This window comes from Neophocaena asiaeorientalis, unplaced genomic scaffold (genome assembly GCF_003031525.2).
Source record: "Neophocaena asiaeorientalis asiaeorientalis breed wild unplaced genomic scaffold, Neophocaena_asiaeorientalis_V1.1 scaffold515, whole genome shotgun sequence".
Classification (NCBI taxonomy): Eukaryota; Metazoa; Chordata; class Mammalia; order Artiodactyla; family Phocoenidae; genus Neophocaena; species Neophocaena asiaeorientalis.
The window spans coordinates 1,028,709-1,041,898 of NW_020175829.1; the positions used below are offsets into that span (position 1 = coordinate 1,028,709).

General features: G+C 39.0%; 1 protein-coding gene across 1 annotated transcript in view; it reads left to right on the top strand.

The window, feature by feature from the left end:
• Nucleotides 1-12,985, top strand: part of ARHGEF28 (Rho guanine nucleotide exchange factor 28) — a 123,697-nt gene extending 110,712 nt beyond the window's left edge. The window contains exon 28 of the mRNA XM_024732790.1: nucleotides 11,772-12,985. Coding sequence (XP_024588558.1) covers nucleotides 11,772-11,935 — 164 coding nt within the window. The 3' untranslated portion in view covers nucleotides 11,936-12,985. The remainder of the gene's footprint in view (nucleotides 1-11,771) is intronic.
• Nucleotides 12,986-13,190: the final 205 nt, after the last annotated feature.

A 13,190-nucleotide genomic window follows, 5' to 3' on the forward strand; every position in this document is an offset into this window, starting at 1 on the left:
TCAGAACAGAAAAAGGCATGTAAGTTCTTTGATATCTCATAATTTTGTAATTGATCAAGAGAAAAAAACACTCATTTATATACCTTTAAAGAATTGGGTGCCTTTTTTAAAAAGTCTGGTAATAACATAATTATTAAGAAGGAGGTAGAACTAATTAGCTTGGGTGTGTTTGATCTAATTGCTTGCCTTCTTCTGGTTTAAAGAAAAACACTGGATCTGGTATGCTTAAGAATTTTAACATCTGCTTTTCCCTCTGCTGAACCAGTAAGAAGTAAATGCAGCATTAAAATTCCTAGGTTGATTTTCTGCATTATTCACCTGGCAGAGAAATGAATTCAGTTCTTCTTTCAGCAAAATGAGAGGCATAACTCTTTCAGTGTGGGTAGAGTCATGCAGAAGGCAGTTTTCCAGTTTTATTGCCATGGTACTTAGGAGTCCCTGGTCTCTACAGCCTTAAGAGGAATTGAATGCCATGAAAATACTGCCCTGTCCTTGTAGCTGGAGACCTACATATTGTTTAATTCAGCACAATCTTAAAAAGCTGTCCCTGCTTCTTAACAGGGACTCTGAGGTTGGAACATCTTAATTTGTTTTGATTTAAAGTTTGAGCTTGACATATTCCCTGATTACCTGAATGTATGCACAGTTTGAAACATGTACAGAATTAAGCAGAGGAGTATAATAACTGTTCATGTACCATCACCCAACTTCAAAAAATTAGGAAATTATGACCAGTGGTGATTTATGTAGATTCCTACCCACCAATTCCCCCATGCCCAGCAACAACACACACCCTGTGCTATTTTGAAGCAAATTCTAAAAATCATCTGTAAGCATATACTGATACATAACATTTCAGTATGTATCTCTGAAAGATAAGGCTCTCTTTTTTAAACTATTATCACACCTAGGAAAAATTATCAAAACTTCCATAATATCAACATATAGTCAGGGTTCAAGTTTCCAATTGTTTTATAAATGTAGTGCGTGTGTCCTTTTTCCAGCTTGTTTTTTGGACTCAGTATACAAATAAAGACCACATATTGCAATTGGTTGCTGTGTATTTTCATGCATTTTTTAACATAAAAGTTTTAATTATGAAAATTTCAAACTTACAGAAAAGTACAGAAAATCTGTATCAGGCATGCATTTAACAAATGTTAACTTTATACCATATTTGCTTCAGATATCTCTTTGCCCTTTTTTTATTTAAAAGAAATGTTAGATATGAAATCCCTTCCCCTTATCTTTTTCTTTTTTCCTATTCAGAGTTATCCAATATCCTGTAATTGGTGTATATCATTTCCACAGTATGTTTTTATGCCATAAACATATATATGTATCAATAAACATACTTTTGGTTTTGTTTTAACAAAACAAAAATATGACATATTGTTTATCATTTATGGATACATATAAATGTAGTGGAAAACAAAAAATGATATATTGTTTATGGATACATATGTACGTAGTGATAGTATAAAACAGCCTGCCCTTCTTCCCTTTCTCCCCCACTCCATGTGTATGTGTGTGTATATGTCTATTTGCAACTTATTTTTTTCACTCATTTGTACATGTAGCACAAATAGTTAATTTTAAACTGCTGTATGCTCTTCCATTATGTGAATAAACACCAGCATATTCATTACCTTACTAATGAGCAATTAGGATGTTTCCAGTATTTTTGTGTTACAAACGCTTCTCAGTAAACATCCTTTTATGCACATCTCCTTGTGCACATGAGTGAGAGTTTATGCAGATTATGAACACCTAGAAGTAGCAGGGATGTCTTTGGTTTCGCTGGGTATTACTGATTTCTCTCTAAAATTATATAGTATAACTCTCAGCAGCAATGTACGAGAGGTCGAGTTTCTCCAGATTCTCCCCAACACTTAGCATTGTTAGGCTTTTCAATATTTGCCGATATCATGGGTATGGAATGGGTAACCCCTTTCTTTCAATTTGTACTTCCCTAATTACCAGTGAGATTTAGTTCCTTTTTAATATTTATTAGCTTTTTAGGTTTCTTCCTCTCTGAAGTGCCTGTTTATAAAGGTTTTTTTCTAACAGCAGATATTAGAACTTCAGAAGTCTCTAATCTTAATTATACAGACACGTTCATTCTTTTTGAATGGGCTCAATATATTTCGTACTTTGAGAAGTAGTTTTCCGAAAAATCATATTTATACTTATATGTAGACATTTAAGATTAGAAAAGGACATTTGTGAGAGCTGAGCCCTTTTAAGATGGAGAAAAATCAACTGTATGAACAGAAGCTACTAAAAATAATGTCATTGTTCTATCCTACCGAGACTTTAACCATCTGCCTTATTTTTTCATTTGCTCACTTTTTTTCTACCTCCTATGTTTTCCTCCAGAGTTCCTATACTTCTCTCAATAACTGATCAATGTTATTTTACACACACTCAACACATTCCAAAATCTATCAGCTTCATCTTCCTTCCTGGAAATTTCCCTTCCAGAATCCTCTGTCCTCTTACTCTAATATGCCCTTGTTGCTGTCCCAGCCAGCAGTGTAGCTGTCACCTGGGACATCTCTTCATATCTCTCCTGTGTTGGATCCTATTGTCCTCAATCCCAATCTTTCTCTTTTATGGCATATTCCTTTATTTGTTGGAACGTATCTCTAAATCTTCCTAAGAAAAGGTCTAATAATGAAAGGATTTTTTTTCCAAATCAGTTGAAATGTCTTTTTCATTTCCTTTATTTATTTTTGCTACTTTTATACTTGGTTTTTATAATATATCTGGGCTTAGAATTCTATACCCAAATTATTTTCCTTCGGAATTCTGAAGGATTTGATTCTTCCACTTCTCAGCGTTGCTGTTAAAAAGTCTGATGCCATTCTGATTCCTAATTCTTTGTTTGTAACCTGTTTGTGCTTTAGGAAGCCTCTGGAATTATCACTTTATTCATTCTTGGATGAATTTTATAATATGCCTTAGTCTGATCTTTTGTTAAAATCATTTTTACTGGTTATTCATTAGACTCTTTCAATCAAGAAATATATTTTCCTTCGAATCTGTGACATTTTCTTCTTCAAAAAATTGCTTCTCTTCAGTTTTATCTTTACTGGAACTGTTTCCAATTATAAATTGGACCTCTTGGAGCCTCTGATTTTTCTGGGTTTTTTTTTCTGTTTATTTCCATTTCTTCATGTTTTTGTTCTACTTCCTGGGAGATGTTCTCATCCTTAACCTCCTACTTTTCCATTGATTTTTTAAAAAAAATTCAGCCAGCATATTTTTAATTTCTAAGAGATTTTTCCTTGTTCTCTTATAGTTCCTATTTTATGGAATCTTGCTTGGTGGCCGAAATATCTTAAAAAATTTTTTTGAAGATGTTAATTATGGTTTTTGGATGTTTTCTTCAGCTTCTTGTGTTCCTGAGTTGTGTTCCATTTTCAAGTTCGGTTTGTTTTCAGCTCTCCTTTTCATATTCCATAGTGTACCTACTATTGTGGATTGGTGTGAGGTTTGAATTGAATGCTTGACTCAAGGTCAAATAATGTTAGTGGCTTAAAGAGAGAAGCCCTATTATGCAGTTCTATCTTGACTGCATTTTCAGCTTCATTCCTACTGAGAAGACAAGGATTAGAATAAATGAAATTGTAAGGTACTTTCTAAACATAAGAATTCCAAATTGGTGATTCCCACAACTCTAATTACAGTAGGTAGAATTTTTGAATAAGGTATTCACTAATTCATTCATTCATTTGACATTATATGTTGACACCTACTGCTGTTAGGAACTGAAATTTACTCAGATATTGTTGGACTAGATGTACATCTTTTAGTTCCTATTGCTTAAAAAATGTTACTTTTTAGTTTTAAGTAAACTCAGAAGACTAAAGAATAGGAATCCAAATTCTAAAAGAACATTATCAATTCACTGCTCTGGACAAATGGACTCAGGGTATAAAATGAGACCTTTTCTGAATTATATTTCACTGAGGAGATGTTAGATTTTCCAGGCAAGAGCAAAGACCGTACCTGAATCTGTATCATTTATTTTTTTTTGCGGTACGCGGGCCTCTCACTGTCGTGGCCTCTCCCGTTGCGGAGCACAGGCTCAGGACGCGCAGGCCCAGCGGCCATGGCTCACGGGCCCAGCCGCTCCGCGGCATGTGGGATCTTCCCGGACCGGGGCACGAACCCGTGTCCCCTGCATCGGCAGGTGGACTCCCAACCACTGTGCCACCAGGGAAGCCCTATGTTTTGGTTTTTTTGGCCATGAGGCATGTGGAATCTTCGCTCCCCAACCAGGGATCAAACCCACACCCCCTGCAGTGGAAAGCAAGGTCTTAACCACTGGACTGCCCAGGAAGTCCCCACGGTATCGTTATTACACCTTAAAAAATTTAACAGTTTTTACTTAAAATCATACTCTCAGTACTTGAATTTCTCTGATTGTCTCAATTTTTTTTCCCTTGGTTTGTTTGAATTGGGATCCAAATAATTTCATGTATTGCATTTGGTTTGTATATCTCACGAGTCTTTTAATCTAAAGTTCCCTTGCCTTTAAAAAAAAATCTTACAACTTGTTGAAAAGACTGGGTTGCTTATTTGGTGAAAAGACATTTTTTTTTCTGAAAAAAATATATTTCCTGAAAAATTTTTCTACATTCTGGATTTTGCTGATTGCATCCCTGTGGTGTCACTTAATGTAGTCTTCTGCCTCTATATTTCCTGTAAACTGGTAGTTGGGAATAGATATTTGATATTTGACTAGATGCAGGCTTTATTTTTTGACATGAAAAAATCTTCATAGATAGAGTTGTCTGTTTCCTATGTTGTAGATGTTGTATATTTCCACTTGCATCCCATCAGGAGGCTTGAGGTGTCTGTTTCTCTCTTTGCGATATTAAGATTGACCCGTGGGTTCGGATGTTGTCCATCCATTATAAAGTTCCCCATCAGCTCTTCTCCTAATGCTTTTAGCAGCCATTGATGATGATTGCCCGAGTCTGCTATAGATGTTATATACAGGGTCAAGAGTCTCTGAATTTGGAAAACCTCACCTATTTCCAGCTTCCCACCCCTGATTTATTCTGGCATCTTGGTCATTTATTGTCTCTTTCTTTCTTAGTCTATAATAGATTTATTATTCTCTAGTGCACTATTCCCCAAAGTATATTACATAGAACACAACACTGAAAAGTACACTGTGAGAAAAAGCTCCCCGAGTTTGGGACCTGCCACATACAGTTTTTCCCTTTCAGAGATTAATAATACAGGTGAGCCTATTAAAGTTCTGAGGAATATGTCAGTAAAGAAACTTGATTAACCCGGGGTTTCATCAACTTACTTGACCACTGTATTCTTTTATCATTAATGCCTATTAGTATCCTGATTAGAGAAACACACTTTGAAATGCATCTCAGAGAAGAGGGGAAGGTGGAGGCACTTGCCCCGTTTTCCCGTGGGACTTGCTGATGTTAAGGTCATGACTCAGTAACACGGGCACCCTTCTGGGTGAGAGAGTGTGAGAGCAAATCAAAGTTCACACAGAGACAATTGACGTATCATAATGCATCTTGTGTTAACATAATTGTAACTTCATTGTATTGATTGCTTCAATTGCTGTGTTTCTTATCAGTGTTACCTACATAACCAACATAGATTATTCCAAATATGTTAATTACTGGTAAGAAAATAAAGCCCAACTCTAACAGTCACAACTTAAAAAAATTATGAGTTTGCTTTCTTACATTACACATTTACACGTATACAACCCCAGAGTACCCTTCGGTTATTTTATTTCAGGTGCAGGATTGGTACGTGAGGAGTAATGTAGGGAATCTTAACACTCATTGAGATCATTGGCTTCAGATATCCAGATTGGTTTTTATGCCAGATGCTCACATGCTGTTTGTGGCTCACTATGGGAAATGTAGTTGAGCAAAAGCAGTGAGGGAGAGAAATTTTCCTTAGCTCTGAGGACACGTTGAGTTTTGTACATTAAGTGTTTTCCATTAGAAGGAAAATGCTGTGCCTTAATGCTCCTGAGAAAGAAATAGTGATTGCCAGTAATGCCCTCAGGAAACAATTTTGTAAATGTTTCACAGTATAAGCATGAATCGATCATTAAATGGGTGAATACCACTTATTTTGCAGACTTGGAATATGAATGACAATTTGTTTGAGGTGGTGTCATTCTAGGAAAGTGTGAATTTTGATTATAGGAACTTGCACGAGGGATACAGTAGTAAAGAGTATGAGTCGGAACACTTCATTAAAATAACCAAGAACAGAGCCAGGACCCAGAGACGTGAAGCTCTGTTTTGTGAGTCTTCTTGGGGAGAATGGATTGGGATAAGACACGGAGAGGGCTGACATGCATCATCAATGATCCGAACATTGACTTAACGTGTTTTTGTAGCACTGGGCTGCTGGCTGTCTGGTCATTGGGTAATGTGGAGTTAAATTCAGACCTGGACAGTTAATGTTTATGATGGAAGTTATCCTGGTGCTTTGAAATTGAAACAAAGCTTTTCTTTAAAAATTATTAGGATTTAAAATGCTTTTCTGTTCAGAAAATCCAGAAAAAGGCAAAGACTACATGAATTAAATGTTTTAAAACAATAGGCAACCGCTTTCTTTATGACAAACTACTGTTAGGTTTGCTGTTCATAGAAGGGAAGATCAAGTGTAGATTTTGACCGGGGACCTTATCTTCCACTCATTAGGTAGCTTTCCAAATCCTGTGCTCTGAGGGCTGTGTGGACTCAACTCAAATACGTGTTGTAGGGAAGACTGAAAGTAGAAGGGTGGGGCATATATCCGGAAATTACCCTTAAAACATTATTTTAAATGCAACTTAAGGTAATACATTAGTATTCCTTGAGCAGAAAGCAGTTGAAAAATGCATTCACTTGTTGCACTTCTAGAATAGTATTTGGTGCATTACTGAGCCAAAACACAGGTGTAAACGTTCTTCTACAGTATAAGAAGTTTAAGAGGCCTGAATGATGATTTCAGTTCAATCCTTCATGAACTGAAGCCCAGAGAGCGGAAGTGACTCGCCCAAGGTTACATTGACCTTGTGGTTTAAAAGATTTCATTCACTTCTCAGCTTGGGAGGGACTTCATTCATTTTCAGTGTGACACGTGGTTGCATTTTACACCTTGACTATACAGTCTGGTCTTGCAAATAACCAATTATCCAGTTGACTCAAAAGAATAATGATGGTGAGCTGATGCAGGGAAGGCCAATTTTTCTTCCCGCTCGTGTCAGCTTTTCAGGTGCCAATCACTATGGTTGTATGTCATCCAGATCCCACATTCTCTTCTTTCATAGTTTGAAATTCCAGTAGCAGGTGAGCAAAGTGTGAAAATGATAAATGCAAATGTCAACAAATGCATTTTTAGCCCTTCAAGGCTACAATGAAGGGCTAAAAATAGGGGGATTTGGGGAACTGTCTCTGGGTATCAGCACATCATACAGCCCATGGCCTGGGTGTTTTCTGCCCCCCGCCCATAAGACAAAGGGGATAGGACCAGCCAAAATGTGTATACTTATCATTTTTAGAAACTTCTTGAGAAGACTGACTTAGACCCTACAGTGAGACTGAGGAAATTTCTTGTGAAGGAATAAGTTTTAGGCTGTGAAGAGAAGTTCAGCTAAATAGGAGGGAAAAAAAACGTGCATCAAGGTTCTACTTCTCCACTTGGTTTAGCTAGGCTTTGATGTGTTTTAGCCTATTTGTCCTTATTTTAAGGTTAATAATGCTCACTCTGTTGAGTTTCCAGAGGTATGGGAAGGATCAAATTATTTCTTTTATGTCAACTAAGAGGGACAGTTGTGTTGAGACAGTAGATTAAAAGGTTCTTTGTAGTTTGAAGTTTTGTTTCATCATAAGAGCATTTGGTTTTTTATCTGACCAAATTATGATTGTGTTAATATTTCTTTGCTTATTAAAAAATGAGGTATTCTGTTTTTTTTATTTCTGAGTTTTATTTTATTTTTTTATACAGCAGGTTCTTATTAGTTATCCATTTTACATGTATTAGTGTATACATGTCAATTCCAATCGCCCAATTCATCACACACACCCCAACCCCCCACCACTTCCCCCCTTGGTGTCCATATGTTTGTTCTCTACATCTGTGTCTCAATTTCTGCCCTGCAAACCGGTTCATTTGTACCATTTTTCTAGGATCCACATATATGCGTTAATATACGATATTTGTTTTTCTCTTTCTGACTTCACTCTGTATGACAGTCTCTAGATCCATCCACATCTCAACAAACGACCCAATTTCGTTCCTTTTTATGGCTGAGTAATATTCCATTGTATGTATGTACCATATCTTCTTTATCCATTCGTCTGTCGATGGGCATTTAGTTGCTTCCATGACATTGCTATTGTAAATAATGCTGCAATAACCCCAACAAACATTGGGGTGCATGTGTCTTTTTGAATTATGGTTTTCTTTGGATATATACCCAGTAGTGGGATTGCTGGGTCATACGGTAATTCTGTTTTTAGGTTTTTAAGGAACCTCCATACTGTTCTTCATAGTGGCTGTATCAATTTACATTCCTACCAACAGTACAAGAGGGTTCTTTTCTCCACAAAAAAAGAGGTATTCTATTTTTATTTCCAGTAATTTACAGGCATTTTGATCACAAATAAAATTGGATGATTAATTCTACTCCCCAAGAATTCTGCTTTCTGAATCAATGAGGGTTTAACAAATGTTTTTTCAGTTTAGGGTTCTATATGACGATCATACTCTCTAGGGTAGAGCGTGTGGAAGAAGGTGGCTGACCTTGAGAAATATACAGTTGCTGTGCTGGAGTCCTTTCAGGGTTGAAATGGAGTAATAAAATCAGAAATCACAGAACGGTTTCTAATTTCAAAGACAGACTGTCTGACCTTGCCTGAGTAGTTCAGGTAGAAACCAAGAAGGAACGTGGAGAAGGAAATTGAGTTCCCCTCCAGGTGACACACAAGTGCAACCTTAATACATATGGGATTACAACATGGGCCATTGATTCACTTTAGGGTCCAGGAGATGTTTTTCTCCTGTATTTTTATTATTTGAAAAAATTCTGATTAAATCTCTCTCTCTCTGCCTGCCTTATACTCACACACAAATGAAAAACCTCCCCCAATGTTTACTCTTGGTTCTCTATCTTCCTGAACTGGAGCCTTTAAGATAAAAGAATTCTTTCTGAAATGTATTTGGTTCTTGGGCTCTTTTTGAACAAGTCTTTTCTTGAAACCATGAAGGGGACTTCCCAGATGCCTAGAATCACCAGTATTTTGGATTCTTTGCTACATGTTTCATAACCCAGAGGAAGGAAACTTACATGGATTAAGGACTTCCGTTCTGCCCGGCTTTGTCACATTTGTCAGCAATCTCGTCCCAACTGCCTCTTTCAATGGATGATTGTTCATTCTCCCTGTAGCACTACTTGCACCCTGGCTGGACCTTCTGTGGGCTAGTAGGCAGCGCTGTGGTTGGTGGCAGAGGTGAACTGTTCTCCAGTCTGTCAGCCTCTGCTAGATGGAAGTTCTGAGGCACGTTTTTGTTTTTTAGGTTGCATAATATTAAACATCAGTAGTTTAACTGGGAATGTTTATTTTTAGAGGTGAAATGGTTTTATTTCAATGGCTAGGAAAAGGAGTTAAAAGTGTGAAAATGTGTGATGACCACAGACAGGCGAAGGACAGAGAACATTCTAGGTTGATCTGTATTGCCCTGATAGTGAAATCATTGCCTGGGTTTTTTTTGTGTTTACCTGATTGAATGAGGGAGGTTCCTAATTTTACAGTAATTACTGTGTCGGTTTGGAGGAGCTCAGAATGTCTTTTTTCTTTCTTTTTTTGGTAAGTGTTCAAAATTTGGTACTTAGGGAGGTTAAGCATTACACATCCAGGGTGTCTTAATTCTGCAAAGATGGTCAAGTCATTTCCAGCACAACAAGAAATGATGGGGACCATGAGAATCTTGAGCAGATGAGCAAGTGGGAATGATCCTCTGAGTTCCAATCTGGATTACTTCCTAGCTGCACGATGGGCAAGAATTTAGCCTGAGCCTCAGCTTCCCAACCTGTAAATTGTGCGTTACAACATTTGGAGGCTTAAGGAGGTGATGACTGTAAAAGGCCTGGAACAGCTGCTGTGCCCAGAGAAGGCACCGTACACATGGTGGATTTAGAGGCATTTTCAGTAGTCATGTTTTCAGTAGTGAGTGAGAGCCCAATATTTGAGGTACGGGATTAGGATCAACAGAATCAAGTCACCCCAATGTAAATGGATTTTTTTCTTTGTGCCCCATTGATACCTAGAGTTAGGGATGGCCTAAACCTTTGAGCAGAGCTGTGGAGTGCAGCCTCACCTCCTTTCCCCAACCCCTCCCTTCCCCTCCCCTCCTTTCCCTTCCCCTTCCCCCTTCCCTCTCCTCCCCTCCCTTCCATTTTCTCCCCTCCCTTCTCCTCCCCACCTCTCCCCTCCCCTCCCCCCAGGGTCCTCCTGGGCTGGCTTTGGAGGCACAGGTCAGCTCCTCCAGGTGACCTGTGTCTACTTCCTGCGGCCCTGGCTGCCCCTCTCCCGCTGGCTCTGCCTCCTACTGGAAGAAGTGATGAAAGGGGGTGCAGCAAAGGAAGCCGCATCCCTGAAGGTGGAGCCCTGTGAGGACATTTTGCTCTTCATTCCAGCCAGGCCCTTGCTTCCTGTCTTCGCTAGTAACCAAAGATCCTTGTCAGGAGCGTAAAAATTACAAGCATTTTTGTCATCAGAGTGCTAGCAGTTATGTGTATCCATCTAAATAATAGAGCCTTTGAATAAAATGTGGCAAGGATTAGAATGACCTCTTGTTAATGACTGAAAAAAGAACAGGTGGGCCTCAGGGCTCTGCATCTTCCCCACCTGGGTTTCCATGTAGACTGCTTTTTGCTCCAACTGAAGCTGGTTATTTGTAATTTTCCCACATAGCTGAGCTTCCGGGAGGATGGTCAGTGGAGCAATGCAGAGAATATGGTTTGCAGCAACAGCCTTGCTTTTTTTTCAAATCAAAATCCCCCTTTGCCTTTCCTTTAAACCATGTATTAGAGGGTTTTATCAGAAAAGGGGAAATGGGCTGTGCCCTGCTGTTGCTAGGTAACCAGAAAAATAACAAACCCAGTCAGTTGTTACCAGAATGATTTTCCCCAGGAACCTGGTTCCTTTTGCTAAGTGATTTGTGTGTTGTTAACAGATTTGCATGGAGGGTCTCCATCCTTCATCTCCTTTCTCCCCTTCCCTCTCCCCATATCAGGAAAGTCCCAGGTACCTTATTTGAGTCTTCCAGATCAGTTCTTGACTTTGAGTTACTCTGAGGGAAGATGCGGTGCAGATGCAAATATGGCTTATTGCACACAGCTGGGGTAGGTAACTGTATTTCTAAGACGTTGAACCCATTTTAAAAAATAACTGGGCACCCCCTTCTCAGCAGGTGCAGTGTTTGAACAGCCCACAGATGGTAACAAGTTTTTGTTTGACGGTTTTGCTGGGAGTATTTTGTAAAGGTTATTTTTAGCCACAGGGGATGTTTGTACACCCAACCAACCATTTTAGTGATTTTGATTAAATCATTAGATATCCATTTCATTCCTTTCTCGCTGGACTCTCATTCTCTCCGTGGCTAGCTCTATGGCCACAGCATTTCCCAATCTTCGAGGGCTCTGACTCTGACTCCTAGTTTCACCTGACTTGCAGGTCCCAAGCTGACTCTCCTGTGACCTGTGCTGTTTGTTGCAGATTTGGACCTCTCTCAGACTGCATGCCCGCCCCCCCAGGACTCAAATCTGCATGGCCCTCAGCTGCAGACGTTCATAGCAGAAGCAAAGCTAAATCTACAGAGAGTAACCAGACAAGACGGCGAAACTGGAGATGGAGCAGAAGAAACTATTGTTTACCTCTAATTGTGTTGTTATTTTTCCAAATGAAACAAAATACAGGCATTTGGGGGAGAATTTTTTTTTCCTTTCCTGATGTGTGTGTGACTGTGTCCAAATTGCTTTAGGAGTTATGTTTAATATTTCGTGCAAGTTTATTTTGGGGGCATGAGTCTAATAATTAAATTATTGAAAACAACTCTGTTTGTATCATCATTAACTTATCACACCTAATTCCAGACTCCTGGAGGAGAAATTAACTTAGATAAGCAGAAATATGTTCAAAGTTGTTATGACCCTAGAGTAAAATTCCATATTGTATTTTCTACGGGATCATTTGTTTTTTGAAGTGCCTTTTAAGATCTAGGTGAAGCACTTTGGATGGAAAGAGTGATATAATTGACAAATTTTCACAATCACAGCAGCTGATTAGGAGGAGTGACCTCAGGGCCCTCAAAGGCCAGGAGGATGTGGAAAAGAACTTTTCTTAGCTAGTCTTTGGGACATCAAAGGGGTCACCCCTGGTGGTGAGCTGTCACAGTCACCAAGCAACAGAGGTACCCTATTTGGACCCCTGTCCTAACTGGGTGGCCACTCTGCTGTGGACACAATCTGGACTCTTGGGACCTGGGGCAGAGACTGTTCAGATGCACCTTCGTGGTCCTAATGCTTGTGGGCTTTGAAGTCATAGTTCAGCAGCATCTTTCAACACGGCCCAGAGGCACGGCCCCAGCAAGTCGGTTCGAGGTAAAGTTTAGTAGCAACACTTTGCTACCGAAGTAAGACTTTATTAGCCCTTGCTTCTCTCAGCTGGCCCTGCCTCCTTTTGGTCCCGGGAGCACCAAAGACCACCACTCACTGGAGGGATCGCTGCCCAGCAGTTACTGAAGGACAAAAACTGCTCTCTTGGTGAAGCTTGCGGCCTGAATGTGCTTTTCCACAAAGGAAAACTGGCACATCTTGCTTTCAGGGTACTATGGGTCTCTGTGTGAGAAAATAAACCAGGAAATGTTTTCAGTTTGTTCTTCAGAAGTATTTGTGTATGTTTTGGTCAGTGTCAATAAATATCTATTCCCTTGCTAGTTTACTTTGAAATTTTAAAACTGTTGAGAACCACAGTAAAATACACCTTTCACACTCAAACACAATCTCCCTTTATTAAAAATGAAAATAAAGGAGGAATACTAAATTCACCCAGACTTGCAACACTTACCAGGAGGGAGCTGTGATAGGAAGAGAAAAAAATTCACCCTGGTTCCGTTATGTTTTTTTCCCACTTAAG